At 29.6% G+C, this 26,686-nt stretch overlaps 3 protein-coding genes across 4 annotated transcripts; 2 read left to right on the top strand and 1 right to left on the bottom strand.

Annotated features, from left to right (window-relative positions):
• Nucleotides 1–1,243: 1,243 nt before the first annotated feature.
• Nucleotides 1,244–10,105, bottom strand: LOC8274541 (dentin sialophosphoprotein). Of its 2 annotated transcripts, none has more exons than XM_048377869.1 (12): nucleotides 9,519–10,105; nucleotides 8,488–8,714; nucleotides 7,619–7,686; nucleotides 7,308–7,379; nucleotides 6,782–7,125; nucleotides 6,540–6,608; nucleotides 6,371–6,459; nucleotides 3,498–5,660; nucleotides 3,286–3,363; nucleotides 3,071–3,182; nucleotides 1,631–1,681; nucleotides 1,244–1,524 (listed from the first exon to the last, which is right to left on the bottom strand). In XM_048377869.1, the coding sequence occupies exons 1-12, from the start codon at nucleotides 9,885–9,887 to the stop codon at nucleotides 1,474–1,476; spliced, it is 3,693 nt and encodes a 1,230-aa protein (XP_048233826.1). In that variant the 5' UTR covers nucleotides 9,888–10,105; the 3' UTR covers nucleotides 1,244–1,473. The 2 variants fall into 2 exon arrangements, with proteins under 2 accessions (XP_048233826.1, XP_048233827.1); XM_048377870.1 differs by having other exon boundaries at nucleotides 6,782–7,086.
• Nucleotides 10,106–13,388: 3,283 nt separating this feature from the next.
• LOC125371008 (30S ribosomal protein S16-2, chloroplastic/mitochondrial-like) lies at nucleotides 13,389–16,026 on the top strand. The gene is made up of 3 exons (XM_048378723.1): nucleotides 13,389–13,720; nucleotides 13,873–13,918; nucleotides 15,485–16,026. The coding sequence occupies exons 1-3, from the start codon at nucleotides 13,588–13,590 to the stop codon at nucleotides 15,711–15,713; spliced, it is 408 nt and encodes a 135-aa protein (XP_048234680.1). The 5' UTR covers nucleotides 13,389–13,587; the 3' UTR covers nucleotides 15,714–16,026.
• A 4,011-nt stretch (nucleotides 16,027–20,037) lies between these two features.
• Nucleotides 20,038–26,686, top strand: LOC8266402 (ubiquitin carboxyl-terminal hydrolase 7). The gene is made up of 19 exons (XM_002534076.4): nucleotides 20,038–20,071; nucleotides 20,161–20,355; nucleotides 21,037–21,182; nucleotides 21,359–21,394; nucleotides 21,492–21,599; nucleotides 22,645–22,745; nucleotides 22,862–22,985; nucleotides 23,195–23,254; nucleotides 23,351–23,418; nucleotides 23,698–23,748; nucleotides 23,897–24,005; nucleotides 24,487–24,575; nucleotides 24,763–24,832; nucleotides 25,092–25,172; nucleotides 25,270–25,365; nucleotides 25,475–25,523; nucleotides 26,004–26,123; nucleotides 26,209–26,283; nucleotides 26,439–26,686. Exons 1-19 carry the CDS (start codon nucleotides 20,038–20,040, stop codon nucleotides 26,492–26,494), a joined length of 1,668 nt encoding a protein of 555 aa, XP_002534122.2. The 3' UTR covers nucleotides 26,495–26,686.

Below are 26,686 nucleotides of genomic sequence, written 5' to 3'. Positions count from 1 at the left end.
GGCATGTCACATGATTTCCTTTTAACTTTTAGAGAATTAATCTATTCTAACATATTTTTCTACTATTTTAAAGGATATTATGTTACAACTTTCAATATTTTAATTAGGATATTTAATTATTTCATATTCCTATATTCTTTTGGATTCTTAATTTATAAATTTCACTTTAAATAATTTTTTTTTCAAATATTGTATTACAATATACAATATTTTAATAATAAATTTTAAGTATTTAATAGTCATTTTTCCGAGTTCTCCTTTATAATTTTAATTTTTGATTAGATTTGTTAAGATTTTTTGTTCTCGTAGTTGAATAATTATCTTGTCAATTAAAGAACTAATTTTTTAATTATAATATCTATATTTATTTATATCTTTCATCCCTCATTACATTTTATTTTAAATATATTCTAACGAGATTATTTTGATATAGTTCAATTTCAAGCAAAAATTTTAATTAATTAAAAATGAATTTTTAGGTTAGATTTTTTATGATTTAGTAAATTAAAAAAATAACATAAGATAGAAAAATATTACTAAATTGTATACTTAAAATATATATAATACTAAATCAAAAAATATATATTAAAAAATAGATGAAATAATCTAATATTAAATGAAGTTATAACATTGTAATTTAATTTAATTTGACTATGTAATTAAAATATTTAGTATTTAATTTTATGAAATAATCCTATTTGTTTAATTTCATATAGATGTTATGAATATAGAAAAAAAATTAAAAAGTTCAGACTATATAGAAAATCATTAAATCTTGTAAAAAGAGAAAATAAAATTATTTTAATGGATGAATTTATCGTCATCAAAATTAATAAGTATTTAATTTTTTTTAAATATAATATATTTATATATCCAACAAAAGCCTCAACATATATATAAAAGTTTATTATTAGTTAGTTATATAGTCAATTACTTTTTCTCAATATTTTCACTAAATTTTTATGGTATTGGTATTATTCAATTTGAATTTTAGTAATTTTATAATTTTTATTAATATTAAAATTAAACCTGCCATAGGATGGTCAATTATCTAGTTTGATATGAAATTCAAACACTTGTTATTTTTTATTGCCGAATTTATCCATCAATTGTAAATTCGCCACAAACTTATTTAGTTAGCAATTTTTATTTATTTATTTTCTTTGCAGAGAAAATGCAGGAAGGGACATCGGAAGTCTGCAATAGATGATTTTAGCCGAGAAAATAGGAAAGAGTCGAAAAGTAAGGGTTAAAGCTTTCTTCTCCTATGAAGAATTTGATTTAATGCAGCAAAAATTATTTTGTCAAGGAAATGCATAACCCACACATGGAAATCTTATATACAAGATTTACACAAACTATATATTTCACTAAAAGAAATTTTGTTTTGTTATATCAGCCTATACATTGCTGAGGGGTCTGCACAGATTAGGTTTGCAGAGGAAAGATTGATTGGTCTGTAATGAGCATGCTTCAGTCTTTTGTACAAGTGACTGCATATTCTTTAATTCTTTGCTTTAGGTTCTGCAATAACAGAAAATATGCAGAATTAGACACAGAAAACTTAACAGAGAGAGAGAGAGATATATATATATATATATTAAGCTTGGCTGCATTTCAATGAAATCACCTTTAGTTCTTCATGCAGCACAACAAATATCTTTTTGAACCGTTTGTGCCTCTGCAAGTCATCATTTACAATAAGAGTAGCACATTCAGTAGCAGAATAAATATACATATTAAACTGCAAGCACCTACTGGAAAAAAATTTCACCAATAACCCTAAACAAACGAGACAGAGACAGTCTAGCAGCTTAATATTGTTCAATCATCTCACTAGAAGTTGCTTACTAGTTGACCTAATGGAGCAGTCACTAATACCTTGCTACATAGAGTCTCAAAGTCAATTTTTGGGACAGGGAAATCATAGCCTAGTAATCTCATTTTCATCATAACCGCAAATTATCTCTAGGTTTACTCTTGTTGATTACATAATACATTCATTTGAAACTTGCTCATTGTGATACTCAAGATCTTAGCCTCCAAACTTTTTCCACTCAGTTATTTCACTACTTAAAACAACAAACAAATACTTTAGACGTACAGACATGTGACCATCTTCATTATAATAAGAAACAGCTCATGCAAAATGCTTTCTGATTCCCAACCATCTAATCGAGCAGCTGAGTCAAAATGGAAATCTAAAGATTACTCCTAATTTAATTTCTTCTTCAATACTTTTACCATAATCAGTAATTTTCATTTCCCAATCAACAAACATGGCCAAAAAATATGACCTCAAAAACCAGGCCAGCAGTGAACTAAAAGAGTAGAAAATCTGAAATTGCACATGCACAAGACAATGCCAGCTTGATAGACTCGTACATAGTAGCCTGTGCAAATTAATCAGCTATCAGTTCGGTTAACTTGTTGGCTAATTTTATTAAAAAAAAAAAAAAAAAGGAATAAAAATTTGGTTATAAGAAAACGGGAAAAACTAAAAATGCAACATTTGACAAGTATTCTTTTTATTTATAATGTTTGCTCCATAACAAATAATGTCATTCAAAATCACTTTTTAGAAAGCAAGGAATCAAACACAAAGCTCCTCATAGTAACATTTGATTGTTTACACAATTTTTACAGTAGGAATAAAATATAAATTAAAAAATGTAACATGTAAGATAATCCAAAGTTAAATGAGTGGACACCTAAGAGATCAACATTGTTTGGAGTTGATTCAGTTGAATGTGAAGAAACAATCATTTACACAAAACTCACTCCAACACCTAGTAATACATATGTTTCAACAGCATTATCCGAGTGGGATCATCCAACCCCACAGCTTTATCTTGCCTTAATGCTGGAAAACATTATTGAAAGCTATGCCCTACGTATTCTGCCTATAAACCATACAATCATTCCAAAGTAAGCTTCATCATCAGGTTCAGTGATATCTTTTCTCATCCATAAAGCACATGGCAAAACTAGCATGCTCGTGGTAACACACGCCAGCAGGTTATATTATTTAAGCTAAGATTTAAAGTACCAAAGAGATCACAATGCATACCGGTCCACACTGAAGATAAGATTCCTGCAACTGCACCAAGATCTTATGATATTTGTCCATATCCCTGCCTTTTGCAAATTCAAGGTCCTTTCCCAGTCTATGGAAATCATTCCTATGTATAACAGAGATAATATTAATATAATCACTCAACTACCCTCATAGCACAAACCCATGTAAAGATTTACCAACATGAGTGAAAGATACCCTCACAGTACCTGTAGGTTTCTAGGATCTTGTTCAAGGCACAGTAACTATCATACTTATCGCGGTATTCCTGCACATATTCTTTGTACCTGAAAACATAAAACACATGATTTAAACTCCATGTAGAAATATGAGATTAGATTACTAAAACATCAAATACACAATACGCTATCTAGAGAAGACAAAAGCATCCTTTAATGTAAAGATAAATTGGAAAACTTACTGAGAAAAATCCTTAATTGGTCCTTTGAGCTCGGGTGTGTCCTTTACATACTTCGAAAAAGAGCCATCTTCCTCGGACAAAGATTCTCTCCTCTTTCGAGCATTATTGGCTTCAGTCACAACTGTTTCCTTTTGTCCATCTACCAAGTCAGGAATTCTATTAGATGTTTGCGTTTTACTTTCCTTAATCGAGTTGGAAAGCAATCCACGTTTAGACTCATGCAGTGGTTGTGCATTGCTAGGGCCTCTTTTATGGTTTTCTCCATAGCCTTCTATACTGTTTCCTAGTTTTGCCCCAGCTTCATTCTGTCTTAATCTACTATTCGTATCTGCCAACTTGCTGAAGTGAGATCCAACTTCAGCATTATCTAGCCTTGAAAGATGTTGTAGATGAGATTGTGCAACCTTAAGGTGAGATCTTGTTACATCTTCAGTATGATGATCAGGGGTTCTCTTAAACCCAGTACCTAGATTGGAAGGAGAAGGCTTTCCTGAGTCTAATGTTGCCTTTCCAGCAGGTTTTGCCTTATTAAAATCTGAATTACAGTTATCTGAAGTGCTTGGTTTGCTCTCTGACTGTTTAAAAGGGCCCTTCCTGTCAAATTGTTTCTTAACTGGTTTATCCTCAAGCAATGGCTCGCGAAATTCTCCTAACTCCAGCTCTGAAAGCTCTCTTTGGAGGCTTCTTCCACTGACAGCTGGGTATTTTTCTACATCAACTCTGTTGCCATCCTTAGGTGAAGGTTGTGCAGCATCCTTGAAGTTCCCATACGTCTCACCCAGTTTCCTATAGTCAGAATCAAAGGAAGTTGAATGTCTGCCTCCAGCTCCACCTCCCTTGGAGTTTCTTGGCACCTTTTTGTCCTTCGAAGAATTACCTTCATTTAGAGTGTCTCTAGAAGCCTTTTCTCTTTGGATAGGAAAATCTTCATGCAAATGAGAATCCTTTGAAGAAAATTTACGACCATGCCCTGATCTCTCAGTATGTTTAGATCTCCCGGTTGAATCAGAAGCTTTTGAGCGTGCAATTTTATCAGAAGACCTTCGGTCAGGTTGCTGAAAATCTGAACTAGGTTGTACATTAAATGCCTTATGTGAGCCAAAATCTGCATTTCCTTCCCTATCAGCCCTGTTCATCGCTTGAATAGCAGGGCCCCTAAAAGTGTCTTCAATATTTTTGTTGTAAGGGCTCTCAGGTAATTGGACATCTCTAACCTCAGAAATGGGTGGTTGAGCCACACTGTCAACTTTCAATCTTTTAGCAGTGTCAGATATCTCATCAAAGTGCTTCATATCAGGAACCCTTTTGGACTTACTTTTGGATATCCTCTCAGAACTGTCAGAATTCTCATGCCTGAAGCTGTCCCTAACCATATTTTCATTATCATCAAACAGAGTTCCTATGAAATTTTGACGCTCTTGGATGGCATCATGATCAGTGATAATGGATTGAGCTCCTTCCACATGTATGTCAACTTCTTGGGTGGGAAGCAAACTGTCATTTGCAGCTAATTCAACTACCTTCTCATGATTAGCCAAATCTTTCTCAATGTCAACAGCTTCAGATTCATGACCTTCGCCATAAGGTCCAGCAGATCCAGGACCATCAATGTCAACTGCATCAGATCCATCGCCATCTTGCTTCTCATCTGTCCCATTCTGCACAGATCTCCATGGATCAGGAGATGCTGTGAAACGTGGTTCAGAGGCCTGTAACTTGTGCTGGGGTTCTTTGTCATCATCACTTAAAATATCCACATCCTCATCAGATCCTTCTTTACTGTTGGATGAAGCATCACTTTCACTGTCACTGCTACTCCCACTTCCACTCCCTACCGGGCTTCTGCTTCTGCTTCTGCTTCTGCTCCTGCTCCTGCTGCGGCTTCCACTATCACTCCCACTGTCACTACTGTCACTTTCACTATCACTGTCACTTCCACTTTCACTAGAGCTTGCCTGCCCCTCACTATTGTCGGAGATTTTTTTCTCGTGGACATCAATTTTTTCTAAGGCATTCAACTCTTCTTCAAATTTAGATTTTATTTGGGCATGTTCCTCAAATCTGACAGCAGGACTTTTCTCAGCAGGTCTTGATTCAAGAGCAGGTGTGTTGTCATGGTTGTCTTCAGGAACAAGTGTCTGCTGATGGTTGTCCTCAGGAGAACTGAAAACATAAAAACACTTGTCATGACCGTGTGCTCTACACATAAATAGATGGCCTTCAAAGAAGTCAAAATAACAAAAGTATTTTGTATAAATTGATTGATTCTGCATTGTCTGTCATCAGCTTTTGCAATTGGTACACTTAATCACAATTTGATAGAACGGCAATACTGATTTGTCATTTAATTGCCCTTAGATGGTAGTAGGGCACCCGACTAAGATATTTACTACAGAATTTTTGAGAGCAATACAAGCGTCGCTAATCCCTAAAAAAAAAAAGGAAAAAAGAAAAAAATTCCTGAGCAGTTATAATAGATTAAAACAAATGAAAAATATCGGACCAAATTCCCAGGAATGCTACAACCAAGTCAAAGAACATTAAGCGGGCGAAAGCAAAATGATTGACATCTATAGCCTTAAACAAAAAAAGAAAACTAAAACAAGAACCACTTGGAGACCTACTGTAGTGTAAACATAAACAAGCAGCAGTTCAGAGATTTAGCAGAAAGTTGCTTTTCTTAGCCGAACTATAGTGCCTAATGTTTTCAGCAGGTGCTTCTGCCAAATATCCTAATTTCACTACATGCTTTCTTGATGAACCGTTAGTTCTTAGATTCAATTAAAATGGAGAAAAATAAAAGATCATGGTCATAACTTCACACAGAAACAACCATATAAAAAGCCAATTTATTAGGTGAACATGGCAGCTACCTTCCACTCTCAGATGAAGGTTTCTTGAAGCTTTCCAACTCCACTCCTGGTTTCAAGAAATATCTTCCTGGAGCTTGGAAAGTCGCAATCTGATGCTCAAGATTAAATGAAACAAATAAGATTACATATTATTCTAATACTAATAGCAGCCAGCAGTTCAACCACTTACTTTTTTAATAATGGGCTCTATCTTTTTAACAGAGTTCGGTAATTTATCCCCAATAGCTTTCTCCAAGGCCTATGATGCAAGAGATTGAATATTGAATAAGCCACAGAAATAAATGTATTGGTCAAAAAACAAAACAGATTAAGCAGAACATAACAAATCGAAGAAGTGGCAAATAATGGAACATATCTTCAGATAGAACTATTTCAGCTTTCAAAACCTTTTCACTACTCCCACGTTCATACCTTCAAGCTCATTCCTTTAGGATTTTCAATCAGTAGAGTGATCAACATGCTCCGCAAATCCATTGGTTTAGTCCCAAAGTTCCCTTTGTGCCCTGTTGTCTCCTGTACAGCACTAGAAGCCTTGGTCTGGATTTCTTTTTCTGAGTTAGCAGCATTCTCTTTACTTTTCACCTGGATCAGTGCGAATTCTTCTGTGTTCACATTATTCTTATTAACATTTCCCATTCCAAATGGAGATGCTGGAGTGGCAGATCGCTGAGGTGTAGATGGCAGAGGTGACGATGAGTGTCTACCCTTTCCACTAGCTGTTGAAGAAACTGCAGATTTAAAGGTAGATTTGGGGGCTGCCATTGGTAGATAGATTAAGTAAATACTTATAAAATAACATAGTAGAAATAAAATAATTGCAACAATAAAGAAAGAAAAAAAGTCATCATCTTGTAACAAATTAGATCTCTAAACTTCTCCACAGAAACTATATGCAGATAAACTACATATTTCAATTAAATGTAATTCCGTGATGTACCTGGTGGTGGTTCAACTTTCTGCTTTTTATATGGAGGCTCTTTTCGCTTAAAGGACATCCTCCATGGTGTAGCTGCAAACAAGAGAGCTATCTTAGATATCTGAACCCTTAAGATTAAGGTCCCAAGTTTTCAGCAATCGATCAAAAAATGTTATCATTCGAAGAATGAGTCCATATCCAATTAAATTTACTATAAAATCGACATGCCTGTAATGTTTATAATATTACACCTTCTCTGGGACAACATGAAGTAAAATATAGTTGTATACGTGCTTGGTAGACACAAAAAAAGGTAAATAATTGAAACTTACACTCGGCAAGTGCCAACTGCTTTAGTTGATTCTTCATTGATGGGTTCCCCTGATCTAGCACAATAGCTCTGTAACCAGGAAATAATAGATAGAAGTTATATTTAAATAGCACGAAATAAAAAAAAAAATTCAATAAATAACTCAAACGGCTTAGATTTGAAACCTTAATTCAATTACTGTCGTCTTATCATCTATTTAAGGTTGAGTAAAACTTCTAAAAGTGTATGGAGAATGGACATAGAGAACCAGAGAAGAACCACATTTTTGAAAGTAAAACCTCATATTGGAACTGAACTAGAAGAGTTATCCATCTGACGCTCAAAATTTAACAAAATTAAATGAGAATTCACAGTTTGACCTTAGTAAAGCCTAAAACTGGCAGGAATGGAGTAATTTGGAGCACTACTATCTCGAAAATACACTATTATGAAAAGACATGATACAGATTGTGGAATGTCTACAGAAAATAGCAAGTTGAAACATAAGCTGCAACAAATTGCAAGTTTTATTGCATAAAATACTTTTGTGGTCAAAGAAGGGATTCTACAGATACTAGTTCAAAACCAAGGATGGAAAAGAAAAAGGATATGATACACAAGATCCACAGTTCAAGTAAAAGTAGTGAGAGTCAGTCTGCAGTAAACGCACTGCATGCATATGCATAATGCATGAGAATTAACCTATTCATGCAGACATGCATCAGAATTAGATAATTATGGTGGACATATCCATTGAAACATATATCTAAAATGCATTAACAGGCATAATGGAGAAAAGCTTAAAAACAGCAAGCAAGCCCAGGTTCATTGGACAAAGAAATTTGTACACAAATGGCAAAATGAGTTCCTTAAGTAAATCATTTGACATACTTGCGTGATTTATTTTTGCGTTCAGCTTCCTCTGATAGCTTCTTTACATGGTTCTTAGTAGATTCATCTAAGACACGTTGGACATTCACCTTACGCCAGGCAGACCCAGATTCAACAAGCACACCGTTTCCATCTTCACCACTTTGACGTTCTTCATAAATGTCACAGAGGTCACCAAATTCCCTCGACCATGTAAATCTGAATTCCTTACCTCCCGCATCAATGACCTGATGTAATATAGACTATTTAAGGATACATTCGCTTGAGAAATGATAAACTGCAACTATCTGCTAAACTCAATCCACATAAACCTTGAAAAATTACACAAAACTCAACAAAGAATTCCGTTCAACTGGAAAACTGTTTGGAATTGAATAATATCAGTCTCTATTGGGGTAGAGGACAATGCTGATTCCAACAAAACTAGAATAAAACAACTGATAGCAAAATCCCCACATAAAATCATAGACTAACATCATTAAGCTGTACCTAGCCAACGCTAAAGAGCAGCAAGTTTCACTCAGCTCAAGTTACATCAAGAAACTGGTGTTCCCACTAAGACAATCCATGGAATTAATCAATTATTCCCTATAGTACAAATGAAAACACCAATAAGACAAAATTCACACCTTAAATGATGCATCTACAAACAAATGCATAACTAAGTTGCACCTAGCTGATTTTTCAGAGTAGCAAGCAAGCCAGCCTCGCCCAATTCAGAATACATTAACCAACTCATTTTCCACTAAACAATCCATATAATTGACCAAACTCCCACTGAAATCAATGCCAGATTAATAAAAAGCCAAGAATTACCAGACTAAGCAACATAATTATAACTCCATCGACGTTAGTTCTATTAAATTGCCAAATACACCCCACTGAAACAATAAACCAGCAAAATTCATTTGCAAAGCCAAAAAAATCTGAAATATTAAAAATAAAAAATAAAAACGCAAACTTTAACAGAATACAATAACTAAATAAACTTTAAAACATTAAAAGAAAGATTTAACTGGAAACAAACTCACATTTCCAAAATTATTACTGCCAATAGAATCAAATTTGATTTTAGCAGAACCGCCTTGAGCTTCAATTTTTCTGATCTCATCAACCAAATCAGGTGCTAATCTAATAATCATTGCAAAAGCAAGTGGGTTTTTCCCAGGAATAAGGGAAAACGTCTCTTCAACTGCTGCTGCCGCTGCTGTGGCACTCGAGGTACCACCTGAGCGGCTCCGAGGATTGGAACCGCCGCCACCTCCGAGGGAGAGGCGGGAGTTTTTATTGGATGTGGATGACCGGTGAGGCGGCGGCGGAGGGAACGAAGATAGACGCCCCCCTCCCCGGCCACCTCCGCCGCCACGGCCGCCGCCCAACTTGGAGGAACCACCGTACATTAGTATCTTTATGAGTAAATATTGTAATTTTTGAGTATAAGTAGAAATATATTTATATCATTATGTATCTTGTATTCGTGGAGAGAGAGAGAGAGAGTGGAGTCTGTCCTTTTCTTCTTTTTTTCTTTCTTCTGGTTTGGATTGAATTGGAGAAGGATGCATAAAGGGCATAAAAAAGTTGGAATTTCAGATACAGAGGGTAAGTTGCAACAAGAAAAAAAAAAAACCTTCATCAATTGTCATGAAATAATTATTAGCAAATATTATAATTAGCTTGTATAATAGAAGTTTTGCAATATAAAAAATTATTGATGCCAAATTTTTATTATTTGGAACAATAATTTTTTATTTAATTATTAAGATACTAGTTAATCGATATTTTTATTTAAATAAAAATTTTAATTTTATAAAATATTATATTGATTAATTATTTATTTACAGTCGTCGTTATTATTTTAATTATAAAATTAAATTAATAAATATAATTTATTAAATTTTTGAGATCAATATTGCTTTATATTATCTTAAAAATTAACTATTTTAAATATATTTAGTTTTTTAATTTTATTGATATAATAATATAAAATTATTTTTATCATATTTATTATGATATTACTATTTTTAAAATTAAAAATTATTATATATTATTTAAATAATATATAAAAATATTTTTCATCTATTTAAAATTATTATCTATTTAAAAAATCAATTTATTAAATAATATAATATTAAAATATAATTAATATATTATCTACTTATAAAACTAATTATTATTTAATTAAAAAAATAATTATTATCTATTAGAAAATTAATTTATTATTAATATATTATTTTTTAAAGTTTGTATGATATATATATATATTAATTTTTAAGATTTATTTTTTTATATGAATATTTAATTTTTACTCATAAAATATTTATTTTGACATGTGTACTATTTTTACACATGTAATTAAGGTTTATATATAATTTTATAATTTTTTCTATTAATTTACTGATTAATAAGTTACATTTTTAATTAAATCGACTCTAATTTTGAAAAATAAAATATTAATTTTAATATTATATTAATTAATAAATAATCTTTTAATCGGATAACTATACTAATTATATTATAAAAAAATAATATATTAATTATATTTTAATATTGTATCATTAATATATTAATTTTTTAATTACATAATAATTTTAATTTGAAAAAATAATATTTTTAATATCGCGGCTTTTATTATTATTTTAATTATAAAATTAAATTAATAAATATAATTTAATAAATTTTTTGAGATTAATATTGATTTATAATATCTTAAAATTAACTATTTTAAATATATTTAATTTTTTAATTTTATTGATATAATAATATAAAATTATTTTTAGAATATTATTATTAATTTTAATATTATATAAATTATTACCATAATTATAATTGATATTGCTATTTCTTAAAATTAAAAATTATTATATATATTATTTAAATATAATATATAAAATATTTTTCATCTATTTAAAATTATCATCTAATTAAAAAATTAATTTATTAAATAACATAATATTAAAATATAATTACTATACTATATTTTATCTACTTACAAAACTAATTATTATCTAATTAGAAAACTAATTTATTATTAATATATTATTTTTTAAGGTTGTATCATATATATATATATATATATTAATTTATAAGATTTAATTTTTATATGAGTGTTTAAATTTTACTCATAAAATATTTATTTTGACATGTGTACTATTTTTATACATGTAATTGAGGTTTATATATAATTTTATATATTTTTTATTAATTTACTGATTAATAATTTATTATATTTTTAATTAAATAATGACTCTAATCATGAGAAATAAGATATTAATTTTGATATTATATTAACTAATAAATGATCTTTTAATCAGATAATTATACTAATTATATTATAAAAAATAATATTTTAATTATATTTTAATATTTAATCGGATAACTATACTAATTATATTATAAAAAAATAATATATTAATTATATTTTAATATTGTATTATTAATATATTAACTTTTTAATTAGATAATAATTTTAATTTGAAAAAATAATATTTTTAATATCGCAGCTTTTATTATTATTTTAATTATAAAAATAAATTAATAAATATAATTTAATAAATTTTTGAAATTAATATTGATTTATAATATCTTAAAATTAACTATTTTAAATATATTTAATTTTTTAATTTTATTGATATAATAATATAAAATTATTTTTAGAATATTATTATTAGTTTTAATATTATATAAATTATTACCATAATTATAATTGATATTGCTATTTCTTAAAATTAAAAATTATTATATATATTATTTAAATATAATATATAAAAATATTTTTCATCTATTTAAAATTATCATCTAATTAAAAAATTAATTTATTAAATAACATAATATTAAAATATAATTACTATACTATATTTTATCTACTTACAAAACTAATTATTATCTAATTAGAAAATTAATTTATTATTAATATATTATTTTTTAAGGTTGTATCATATATATATATATATATATATATATATATATTAATTTATAAGATTTAATTTTTTATATGAGTGTTTAAATTTTACTCATAAAATATTTATTTTGACATGTGTACTATTTTTATACATGTAATTGAGGTTTATATATAATTTTATATATTTTTTATTAATTTACTGATTAATAATTTATTATATTTTTAATTAAATAATGACTCTAATCATGAGAAATAAGATATTAATTTTGATATTATATTAACTAATAAATGATCTTTTAATCAGATAATTATACTAATTATATTATAAAAAATAATATTTTAATTATATTTTAATATTATGTCATTAATACATTAATTATCTAATTAAATAGTAATTCTAATTCGAAAAATAACATTTTAAATTATATTTTTAATATTATATTTAATAATAAATAATATTGATAATTATATTGATAGTATCAATTTATATAATACTAAAATTAATAAATAAATAATTCAAAAACGATATTATTATACTAATAAAATTTTTAATTTTTAAAAAATTAAAAAAAATATTTAGATATAGTTAATTTGTTGTTATTTTTTAAAATATTATAGATTAATATCAAATATAAAAGAATTATTAAATTATGTTTATTAATTTAATTTTTAATTAAAATAATAATAACGGTTGTATAACGCAAGAATATACGATTAGTGTATATTAATTTTTAAAATCTGAATTTTTTAAAAATATATATTTAACTTTTGATATATAAACTTTTATTTTGATATATATATTTATTTGTGACATACATAATTCAAATTTATATATAATTCTATAATTTTCTTTATTAATTTATAAATTATATTTTTAATTAATTATTAATTTTAATTTTAAAAAATAATACATTAATTATATTTTAATATTATATCAACTACTTTGTTATATCATACTAACTGCATATATTTAGCCAGAAAAAAGAAAAAAGCAACTAACGAAAACTATTTCTTTCATTCGGTTTTCAATCCAGAAGGACAAAAATGCAAACATGGTAAAAGAATCCGGATAAATATGGCTGAAAATTAAAAGAAAGGAACGGACATAAAACCCAGAACCCTAGCTACAAGCCAGCTCCGTAACTGATTTCCTACTCTGTTGAGATTCGTAATCTGATTATCACAAGGAAAAAGGACAAAAAATGGTGGTGAGGCTACGGTTATCAAGATTTGGATGCAAAAACAGGCCATTTTATCGAGTAATGGCAGCTAATAGCAGATCTCCCAGAGATGGCAAACACCTTGAGGTTCTTGGTTACTATAATCCCTTGCCAGGTGCTGCACATTATCACTACTCAATAATCTTAAATTCGAGCTTAAACTAATTCTTTCTTTTAAAATTCCTTTTACCTAATAATTGAAATGGCTTCTAAAGCTAAATGCGGCCAAGACGAATTAAGCAAGCTTTATGTCTGCGTCGTTTACAGGTCAAGATGGGGGCAAACGGATGGGTCTTAATTTCGAGAGAGTCAAGTAAGGAACTTTTTTACTCTTCTCTAGAAATTTATTGTAGACGTTTCATATGTTATGTTTATACATTTATATCTCAGTTGGGTAACTTTAATTTGATTGCTTGATATTGTGATATGGTTGTGTTTTATATTAGGACTTTTCTGGTTTACTATTTTTTTTTGTAAAGGGACAACTGAGAATTTCAGTAGTGACTAGTCTCGACTCTTATTGAATTCCTTTTGAAATCCTCTTCTTGATCAAACATATCAAATTTAAGTGTTAATGGAATACTCAATTGGAAAATTTCTTCTGAAAATTTGGGAAAATATAATATGGAAATTAAGTTTAGGGAAGGACTCTTGGAGATTATGGGATTAGGGATTATCAATGATGAGGGGAAGGGATGGAATTGAGCTCATCAGTAGTTTGAGAACTCTTTGTAACTAGGGAAGGATCTCGTCTGCAAAGTGAGGCAGCTATAATTGGGATTAATCGAGAACACATGCCTGGCTACATTGGTGAACTCATGGGAGAGAGGATTAACAGTAAAAGCTATCAAAGAGCATTGGAAATATAAAAATACATTGAGTGAAAGTGAAAAATTACTAAATTTAGATAGGAATAGCCAACCCCTGGAGATTTTAGATAAGAAGGTTTAAGTAATCATGATGATCATGGAGTTATTGTTTGACAGGAGGGATTTATATACTTATGTTGTTTGTACACTACTTCTTACTGGTATAACTGTAGCATGTAGTTCAAGAAAGCCTCCTCAAGCTTTAATCTGACAGGATGATTTTAAGTTCTCAATTTTGATTTGTTAATGTCTTAGTGGTACCTCAGCTTCTCAATTTTGGTTGCAATAAACCCAGACTTACTTCTTTGTTTCAGGATGCTGCACTTGTTCCTTCTTTTACTTTAGCAATAATACGTGTTTTTCTATTCTGTCAATGATTTTTTCCCAGAATATCACTCGCTTCCTTCATACAAATTTCATTCATATGGTTATGATTATATATAGTTTCCATTCACGGCCTGTTACATGACGGGCTTATAGCAATGCCAAAGTAATTAAAAGGTGATTATATGAGCTGCACATAATTTATAGCTGTTCTTTACAGAAGGAAAATTAGATTTAGATTTTGTTCTAATATCTTTATATACCTTCCCAGAAATAATAGAAAACTGATATAAAATTCTCTTTGCAATGTTGTTTCTTTTATAATTGATCTGATTATCATCTTGATCTGGCCTGCCTTTTGGTTGGACTGTCATCTCTTTCCACTTGGCTTCACCGTGGGCTATTGTCTATTATTTGCTTCTGTAGATTTATATTATTCAGAATTTAAATTATAGTTACTTGTTTAGCAGTGTGGGAAAAAAATTAATGGTGTCTTAATCTTAAAATATGAAAAATATTTTGCCTTGGAAAAGAATGAAAGGATGAACAAATTGTTAAACCTTTTTAGTCTCTTTAGCTTTGTAAAACTTCCTCATTGGCATTGTCAAATTAAGTGAAGAAGACAACCTAGCTTCTTCTTCTTTTTTTTCCTGTTTTAATAATCATCTTCTTCTGGTTTTCTACAGGTATTGGTTATCTGTCGGTGCTCAGCCTTCTGAACCTCTGCAACGTATTCTTTTCAGAGCAGGATTACTACCTCCACCACCAATGGTGGCAATGGGGCGTAAAGGTGGACACCGTGACACACGTCCAGTTGATCCAATGACTGGACGTATTTTAAGCACTGAGAATTCAGCTGATGCTTCTCAATCAAGTGGTGGTGAAAATGCCAGTGATGCTGGAACAAGCACCTAATGAAACTTTCATTTCTGCAGTTGCTCATCTTCTCTCTATTCTGAAAAAAGATGGGGGGCTCTGCTTGGGTTGGATAAGTAGGTGTATTTCAGGACTTCCCATTGTGATTACTAGAGGAATGAAAACTGATTAAAGTAACACTCTGTGAGCATAATGCAGTAGTAACGAGGTTCAGTGTTGGTTTTCTTGTATGTGTTGAAATGAGATTCAGATATTCGTTGCTCTGGAACCTTCTTTTCCTTACTGCCATTTGGTTATTCTCTAAAAACTTTTGCTGTTTTGACAAGTCATGAACAAACTTCTATTTGTGCAATTCATGTGTTTAGCCCTGGCACTTGTAGTAACTTTTGCCGGATGCCAATAGACAGGTTCTCTTTCTCAGCAATTAAACGTAAATGAAACCTGTTCAAGTAATCTTCTTCTCAGGATTCACTTGATTCATAAGAACATATTATATATTGATAAATATTTCATATTTGTGTCACAACTATTTGTATTAAAGCGCCAATTTGCCCCTTCCCCAACTCTATCTTCCTTATCAGTGAACCGGAACATAGTGCATAGGTGAATTTGGAGTCCGTGGGTAGTTAGCTCTTCTTTTTCTTTTTTTGTCAACTTACCCAATAAAATGACAAAAGTGGTCAATTCAATTTATTTAAAAGATTTGACCAATACAGAAAGCTATAATTCTTTGAATTTCATATTAAATGTCAAATTTTATAAAAATAATTTTCTATTTAGTTAAAGTGAGATTATTTAATTTTAACATAATTTACTTTTATTATAAAAAATAATTAAATAAAATTTTTAATTAAAAATTAAATTAAATAATATTACCAAACTCATATAAAATTATATTTTTATTTAATTTAATATTGCCAAAATCTATTTGAAATATTTTCTTTAATTTTTTAACTTATTTACATAATTATTATAAATATTATAAATTATCATAATAATGGAGAGTTATTGATAAAAAAATAATACTAAGTAATTTTAAATATTTAGAAATAAAAAAATCGATTCCCGTATCATATAAAAATTATATCTTATAAAACAATATCAAATAATACTGTGATATATTTTAACTTCAACAAAAATTTAAAGAGACACAACTGTTAATTGCAATTAATATTATTTAATTTAAAACTTTCAATTAATTATTTTTATTAAATATTATATGAGTAAATCACGTTAAAATAAATAATTTTTCTTTAACTCAATAAAAGTTTAGTATTTATATAATTTGACCTTCAATATGAAGTTTAAAGATTAAATTGAACTTTTTGAGTTAATTAAATTATTTAATTGGGTTGAGTTGACTATTTTTGCCAAATTGCTAGATAAATTTATCAAAAAATTAAAATTTGAACTAATTGACTATTGGTTCTAAGTTTAATAGGCAAATAGGATTTTAGCCCAAATATTTGCTAATAATGTGATTTGTATCCAAATCTTAATTAATTTCATCACAAACCTAAAAGTGCTTATATGTAATTATATTTTTAACATTTATTTATATATATTAATTTCTCAGATCTAATTTTTTTGACATGTATATTTATTGTTTAATATATAAGATTTTTATTTTGACAAATATACTTACTTTTGACACGTGAGATTCAAGCTCATAACTAATTTTATAGTCTTTTCTATAGATCATTGATTCATAAGTTACATCCTAATTAGACACTGACTTTAATCCTAAAAACTAACATATTAATTATATTATCATATTATATTAATTAATAAATAGTTTTCTAATAAGATAATAATACTAATTTCGTCATAAGAAATAGCATATTAATTATATTTTAATATTATCTTAACTAACAAATTAGTTTTATAATTAGATAATAATTATAATTCTAGAAAATAATATATTAAATTATATTTTTAATCTTTTCAATAATAAATTATTTTTTGAATTATATAATAAAATTTTGATCTTAAAAATAGTAATATCAATCTTAATATATTAATTTATATAATATTAAAATTAATTAATAAATAATTTTCATATTATTGCATTAATAAGATTTTAAAATTTAAAAAAAATTAAAGACATTTGAAAATAGTTAATTTGCTATTATTTTTTAAATTTTATAAATTAATATTAAATATTAAAAATTTATTAAATTGTTTCCATCAACTTGATTTTATAAACAAAATAATAATAATGGTTGTGCAAAATACGGGTCAACGACTAGTTTTTAACTTAACTAGTCGTTCACGCGTGCGTTGTATGACCGTTTTTATTATTTTAATTATAAAATCAAGTTTATGATATAATTTATTAATTTTTTGATACATAATATTCTAAAAACTAAAAATAAATTAACTATTTTAAATTTTTTTAATTTTTCTAAATTTTTAAAATTTTATTAATGCAGTAATATAAAATTACCAATATAACTAATTTACTATTTTTAAAATTAAAAATTATTATATAAGTAAAAGTATTAATTTATTAGTAAATATAATATGTAAAGATATTATTTTCTATAATAAGAATCATTATTTAATTAATATATTATTAAAATATAATTAATATATTTCTTAGAATAATAATTATTTAATTAGAAATATAATTAATTATTAATATATTATTTCTTATAATTAGAAATAGTATTTAATTATGAATATAATTTATTATTAATAATTAATAAAAAATCATAAAATTACATATAAATTTGAATATCATGTGTCAAAATAAATACATATATTAAAATAAAAAATTTATATATAAAAAATTAAATAAATATGTTAAAAGAATTTTAGATTTAATAAAATTAATATATATAGATTTGAAGTACAGATCTTATTTTCATGGTTAAGAAGGGGAAATCACGGGGATATTATCTTTGCTTGTTAACAGGGGCAAATCTATATTAATAGATCTGATAAATTTTGAGAGTGTGTCCTTTAGCCTATAGAATCTGCAAAACAGAAAAGGAAAAGGGGCTGTAGAATGGATGTTGAATTCCGGCGACCCAACTTAGTACGAGGGGATGCCGAACTCCGATCATGATACAAAAACTCAAATGTAGAGAATGAGAAACAAACTGTATTATTTTTTATTTATTTATATATATTCAGATTTTATGTAATTTCTAATTCATATTGGCCCGACTAAATAATTTAAAATTATTATTTGATATCAATCCAAAAATATTGATTAACTTGCTTCAAATTAAGCTAGAGTTATAATTCTAATTATGTACAATGCACTTCAAAAATATTATTACTAATGCTTGAAATTAAAACTATTCTGTTATACTTTTTAAAAATGTTATATATAGTAATATTTATTCAATCACCATATGAACTTTAATATTTTATTTTTCTTTGTGATCCATGAATTTCCCCAATTTCAATGTTAATTTACTTGGTAAATATCATGCTCATTTTAGTTTAAATTCTAAGAGTGTATATTTCATTTGTTCCTTCTTTTGCAATTTATTTATCTTTAACTAGATCGAATATGTTAATTTAATGCAATATACAAAGTATATTAACAATGTTACCTAAATGCTAAATCAAACATAAATTTATCAATAATAAATTGCTACCACATCTCGGCGGGATCTTATCTATATTTCTCCACTCTCGCACAAATCTTGTATGCGCTTGGCTTAAAAGATAGGGTATACACAAGAAAAGTATTACCCATGCGATTATATTTTTAGATTACGGGCTATTCTTGCTATATTTTTCTAATTTAGCTATTGGTATTGCTTTGAATTATTTAGCGGTAAGAGTATTTTGTGTCTCGTTTGAGTGCTTGCTCTTGAGCTTCATTTCTATAATTATGATGCGAGGGTTCCTCACCTATAATAGGGCTTATCCTCTTCCCCCAAATGGTAGGATGAGGCTAGCAAATGGTCATTTTATAATCATGATACTTAGAGCCTGAAGCGAGCTCATGGTAGGCTAGACTAGCTATTTAGAATAGAGATTTAAACATGATTGAATACTTATTGCTAAATCTTGTATTAGTCTATTTAATAAAGTCATAAAATAGGGTTATAATTTTAACTATGGAGTTTTTGATCATATAAACATCCTCAATCTATAAACTTTAGCTTATAAGTTTTTGATCCTATAAATATTTTTATTAGTCAATTCAATAAAATCGTAGCTAAGTTAAGATTTTAGCTTATAGATTCTTAATTCTACAAATAATCTTAATTTTAGTTAATAAAATAATATATAAAGATTAAATTTCTATTTTTACTTTTCTTTTTTACTTTTGTATATGTTATAATTATAGATGGATGAATAAGGCTTTCCAAATATGCATTATTGAAAAGGATTAAGAAAAATGAATTGTAGAAGCAACACAGAAACTCCCAGGGGTCATTATGCAAAAATAGAATGCAACAGAGAACAGAAATAACAAATAAATTATAATAATAATAAGAAAAGGTTCAAACTTGACTATTAGTAACCCGTATTCCGTTTTCGGACTCGGATTCGGACCCAGAAAGTGAAACTGCTTGCTATAAAATCAGAAATCGAAATCTTACGAAAGCTCTCAAAGCTCTCTCAAAATTTTCCCTTTTCTCAAGCGAAGTAGAAAGACAAAACGTTAAAACCCACATCCATCGATCTCTCAGAAACCCACCAGTCATGCTTTCAGGTTTCACTTCAACTCACTTTTATTCTAATGGATTGTATACATCATACTTTCTTTGCTCTCTAGTTTTTTTTTTTTTTTTTTTTGTTATTATTCTTCTTAGTAATTATTTATGTAGCGGCTATTATTTTTGAGTTTCACGAACTGGGTGATCGATGATTTTGTGGGTTTTCAGTCAAAAAATCGTATATTTGGTGTAAGCTTTGTACTGGGTATTCTTTTGTTATTGCCTATCATGGGGTATGCTCTTGAATATTATCTAATGTGAATTATCTGAGGTATTAAGATCATGTAAATTAAAGGATATAGTTAAAAACTCGGACAAGATATGTCTCTTTAATCCTTATGTTATGCAGGTCTTTTTAAGTTTAAGAAGTGTCCTTTTAGGGACTCTCTGTTTTTGATCTTAGCATGATAAGAAGAACAGCTAAATTATTACTTAATGTTGAATTTAATAGGTTACTAAAACAATGGCGTAATGTGTATTTTTTTTTTTTTGTTGATTTTAGGACACCTAGTTCTCTAGTTTGCATGTTGTACTTGTGGTTAAGTGGACAAAGATCATGCATGCTTGATTTTCTAATTGTGAAGGTTGATGCATCATTGGCAGTGCACTTCTAAAGTCTTACTTTTCTTCTTCAAAGTTTAATTTTGGATTACAATGATTTAAATGAATTGTTACAGTGAGTGTAAAATGGCAAAAGAAGGTCTTTCCACAAGTGGAGATTGACACGAGCCAGCCCCCTTATCTTTTCAAGTGCCAATTGTTTGATCTAACTGGAGTGCCCCCCGAGAGGCAAAAAATTATGGTTAAGGGTGGTTTATTGAAGGTGATGTCTGGTTTTGTTTGCTTTAGCTTAGCTGCATTGACTAATTATTTGCTTCATCTTTTTCCCTTTCATGATACTTCAATAGTTAACTTGTGACTTCTTTATATACAGTTTGTATTGTGTTTTTATTAAATGTTACTATCACATTTCTTAACTTTACTCTTTTGAGAATACAGGATGATGCTGATTGGGCAACAGTAGGAGTGAAGGAGGTGAATGATCTTTTCGGTTTTATGTCACTTAGATTTTTTTTTTTTCTTTTTATATATATCTTGGTAAAATAGATGTTGAACTTCAATTTTGCTGTAGGGTCAAAAATTGATGATGATGGGAACTGCAGATGAGATTGTGAAAGCCCCTGAGAAGGGCCCTGTTTTCATGGAAGATCTTCCAGAAGAAGAGCAAGTGGTTGCTGTGGTAAGGTTCATTTTTTTTCTTTTATGATTGAATTTCTGGTGTACCATTTCATGGCTACAACCTGCTATTGGCTGTATAACTTGGCAGCCACATGATTTTATGTCTCACTTATGTCGAAGAATGTATTAATTGTAAAATACTGTTGACATAGAAATATGGCAAAATCTAATTATACGTATAGAAGATTCATTCTGTTTTCTGATTGTTGCTAGTTTTCCATTTCTTCTTCTCTTTGATTCTATATAAGTGAAGAAACTCTTGACTTGTGCGATCAAATGAAGATGTTGGATTGACCTATTTTTCATGTTGCACCTTTCATGCAGTACTTCTTTTATTTTTTTACTTGTAATGTTACAGTATTCCAATGTCTTACTAATTAATTTCCTATTTAGCTATTATAGTGATTCTTAGGATCATTAAGTTTTCTTAATTGTTCTTCTTAATATTTTGCTAGTTAATTTCCTATTTAGTAATTCTTAGGATATTCGGTATATAAATTTCCCTTAACTTTTGTTTTTAATTATGGCAAGTAGGTTTAAGGGTTAGAGGCTACCCTACCTTCTCTTGTAACTATTTAAATCTTATTTTCTTACGGAATGAGACAAGCATGAATTTCTTCAAGTTTGTGAACTCCTCCTAAAGTTCAGACATTGTAGGGTTCTCTCTAATGAGCCCTTAAGTGTAATTCAACATAGGTCGAAAGAGTAGAAATTCCAGCAAACACTCTTCACCTTCTTTCGATCTTGTGGTGAATAATAGACCCATAACCCGATCCCAAAATGCAGGGCCATAGCATGTAATACTTGCAGGTTATTTTGGGTGGTTGTCCAAGGCTGTGAGCCTCGTAACCAGATATGGTTGGCCAAGTATACCTATATGCTTCACCTCAGAATTTTGCATTTTTTTAGTTCCAAAATTAAGTCATGTTCTCTAGCAAAGTTTAAATTTGCTGCAAAATGCGCACTAACACTAGTTTTTTTTCCCCTGCATATAATTTCTTGCTTAGTTTTGGTAAGTACATTTCTAATGTTGTCTCTGCTCCCAGGGTCATACTGCTGGCCTATTTAATCTGGGAAACACCTGTTACATGAACTCTACAGTACAGTGTTTGCATTCTGTTCCAGAGTTGAAGTCTGCTTTAGTAAAGTAAGTTCTGTTAGTTTGCTACTAGTTTTGTTTTTTTTTTATTAACAGTTTCCAAGTGGCAGAATAATAGTGTTTATATAACTGATGTGCATTGCTCCAATGTGTCTTTTGGTTAGGTATCCATCTGACAGGAGAAATGATTTGGATCAGACATCTCATATGTTGACAACTGCAACTCGTGAGCTGTTTAATGAGCTTGATAAAAGTGTCAAGCCTGTGGCACCTATGCAGTTTTGGATGGTTTGTTCTCCTTTTCTGTTTTGTCGCATATAATTTGTGGTATTAGATTTGATGGGCTGCTTCCTTTAATTTTTGTCAAAAGCTCATGTTGGAAACTTTTATCGAAGTCATTGTTAGGCAGTTGGTAGTTGCTGCCATGCACCTTCCTTGATGAGATACGAGGAGGATGAATAAGTAGACCATTTATTCCCTTTTTTCTCTATTTGCAGGTGTTGCGCAAAAAGTATCCACAATTTGGTCAATTGCATAATGGTCTCTTCATGCAGCAGGTATTTCACATGTCTAATATCTGCCTGCTGCTTGCAATAGTCTAACCTATTTAATTTTGTCGAGATGTGATCCAAATGCTTGAAAATATATGGCAGGATGCTGAAGAATGTTGGACACAACTTTTATACACTCTTTCACAGTCTCTTAGACCACCAAGTCCCAGGTGCTTTTGACTTTTATATAATGGCATCATAATGATGACTATGTAACACTGCAAATAGGCATGTGACACCGAATTTACAGAAGCTGAACATCCTATATGATTGATGTCCTTATTACTAGTTTTTCCGAATTTAACTTGCTCTCTCATTAAATGAGGTTTAAGATAGTTTTGTTCAAGATATTAAGTTTTGTAATTAGGTCTTCCTGCATAGTCATTTAGCTATATGTTGCCATTTGAATTTTTTATTGAATGATTTTATCCTCTTTAACTTTTCTGCAGTGAAAATCCGGATACAGTGAAAGAACTTTTTGGGATTGATCTTGTAAGCAGGTAGATAACCTAAAATAGTAGCATTAGTTTGAATTTTACATTGGCAGTGTTCTGTCAACTTTTTTTGTCAATACTGATGTATTGTAAGCCTCTGGTTGTTTCACTTGTCTAAATAACAAAACTTCTGGAAAAATTTTAATGTTGCTAGGATACATTGCCAAGAAACTGGCGAAGAGAGTTCAGAGACAGAATCAGTTTATTCACTTAAGTGCCACATATCACAGGATGTGAACCATTTGCATGAAGGACTAAAGCATGTAAGCATTACCAGCAATTTGCTTGCCAATTTTAATCTTTTCCTAGTGTTGCTTTTATGTGTTAAAATTTTATATTCCATTTGTAAATATCTTTTATCTGTTTCGATGGTAACTTACTATCATTTTCTCAACTCCTTGTGATAGTGATATTTCCTCATTCTCAATGCTATCATCTTCTTCCTTGACAAATTTTTGTCTTTTCATAAGAAAAAAGATGACGCTCATTTAGAAGTGACTATTCAATTGTTTCTAACTTTCTGACTACTCTGTTTCTTTTTGTGAACCCTTTCTTCATGTTTTTTATAGGATCTTCTCCTAAGTCTTCTGTTATTGGTGTTTTCTCTACCTATTACTTTATAGTCTTCTGCTTGCACCATGCGATTGATTTTTCTAGTATTCCTTATTCCTTTTTCAGCAAGAATGAATCTCTCTGATATTGTATGAATATTATCTCATCAAATTTACTGGGTGAGTTGTATAGGGCTTGAAATCTGAGCTGGAGAAAGCTTCCCCTTCCTTAGGGCGTAGTGCAATTTATTTGAAAGAGTCTTGCATCAATGATTTGCCAAGGTAACAAGTTCCCTATTCTAGATGTTGAGTTCAATACAGTGTAATTCAATTAACTGTCAATTTTTGGTGAGATGATTGAATAATTGTAAACTTTTCTGATTTGATTTCACTCATATTTGCTATTTCCCTATATGTAAGTTATGAAAGGCCTTTTGATTTATGAGTTCTCACATTGTGCATTTTGAAGGTACTTGACTGTTCAATTTGTTCGATTTTTCTGGAAGAGGGAGTCAAATCAGAAGGCCAAGATTTTGCGTGTGAGTTTCTTTTCTTTTGTAACAGTTAATTGAGCTTATATGGTAAATTATTGGCAAATACTTGGATGTTTTATGGTGAAAGTATTATTTGTGTGATGCCAAAGAAGTATATATATTATATGATGATTGGTTTTATATTAGAGAAGCCATTTGGTCAAGGTTAATAATCTGCTTTTGCTAAAAGTTCCATTAGAACTCTATTTGTATCTTCTTTTTTAAAAATCTATTTATTTAGGCTTAAACATGCTTGTGCTCTCAGAAAGTGGATTACCCATTAGAGCTGGATGTTTATGATTTCTGTTCAGCTGATCTTCGCAAACAATTGGAAGCACCTCGCCAGGTATATTATAGCAAAAGCCTTGGCAGGGTTTAACTTAAAGTTAAATGTATTCTTTGGTGGTGGCCATGGCTGTTTTCTAACACTAAAAATGACTCAGATTCTACGGGATGAGGAGGGTAGAAAGCTTGGCTTGAAAGTAAATGAGAAAAGCTCTGGCTCAAAAGATAACGATGTCAAGATGACTGATGCAGAGGTGAGCTGCTATTTAAGCAACACTTGTGATTATATATATAAGTTTTATGTGTTTTTTTTTTTTTCTTTTTTTGTGGCATGTCTTACTTCTGTTTGTGTCATGTATACAGGGACCATCCAGTGGAAGTGGGGAATCTTCAAAGGCCACATCTGAAGAGGGTAAATTGTTATATAATTTCTCCTGGGCTGGGCCTAGGCATCTCTTCTGTATTTCTATATTTTTTTTCACATGCTGTGTGTTTGAGATCTAGGGCCTCATTGGCAGTTTAGTATTTGATTTTGCTGGTTACTTTGTGACTGGATGTGCTTCCTGGACATTTTATTGGACATTAGGGGCCTAGAGATTTATGTCGTAAATAAGTCTATACTGTTGTCAGTAAATAAGAAGGTTCTACAGCATTGTAATTCAGAAGTTTGTTATTGCAACTCAAAATTTAGAGTTTCTAGTGTTTCTGATTCTGGAAATTGCAATAGAATTTTGATCATATCCTTGAGTAAGGTTATTTGATGTACCAATATTTGATTTGTGAATCTCCCCTTGCAAAGTTTTATGGATATGCACACTTATTCACATTCTGAAAACTTGTAATTCTGCTGAAGTCCAGTTCACTCTAATCAACCTTCTCATTCTTCGGCCAGGTGAATCGTCACACAAAGTATCAAGTCTAACTGGAATATATGATTTAGTTGCTGTGCTGACCCATAAAGGGAGAAGCGCCGATTCAGGGCATTATGTTGCTTGGGTAAAACAAGAAAGTGGTTAGTTCTCTGAGCCTTGTCAGTGTAGTAGCTGATCACTTATTTGGCATGAGTGGTTCAATTGATAAGTTTGCCATCAAAACAGGGAAATGGATCGAGTATGATGATGATAACCCCATCCCACAGCGGGAGGAAGATATAACGAAACTCTCTGGAGGAGGTGAGCTCACTGTGCAGATAATGGACTCGCACATAGAAGTTTCACCACACCCTTAGTTTCCTGTCACATATCCTCCAATGAAAATTTGTGGAGATTGCTACCTGTAGACTATATGCTTTTATTGATCTTTCTCTAATGAAATTTGTGTGTTTCAGGTGACTGGCATATGGCGTATATTTGTATGTACAAGGCACGTGCTGTCCCCATGTAATCTTCATTTTATATCATTGTTTATTTGTTTTATTTAGATTCGAGTCACAAAGGGATTTTCTCTGTAGATTCAGATCATGAAATGGGCAAAATACATATTACAGAGTTTGCAATTGTTGTACTTTAGAAATTGTCATATGCTTGTGCTTGCCTGGTGGTTTAAGCTTCAATGATTTGGGTTTGATTTTTCTAA

Source organism: Ricinus communis, chromosome 8, assembly GCF_019578655.1.
Source record: "Ricinus communis isolate WT05 ecotype wild-type chromosome 8, ASM1957865v1, whole genome shotgun sequence".
NCBI classification, from domain to species: domain Eukaryota; kingdom Viridiplantae; phylum Streptophyta; class Magnoliopsida; order Malpighiales; family Euphorbiaceae; genus Ricinus; species Ricinus communis.
The sequence above is the reverse complement of the archived record's forward strand: the minus strand, read 5'-3'. Positions and strand labels throughout refer to the sequence as shown.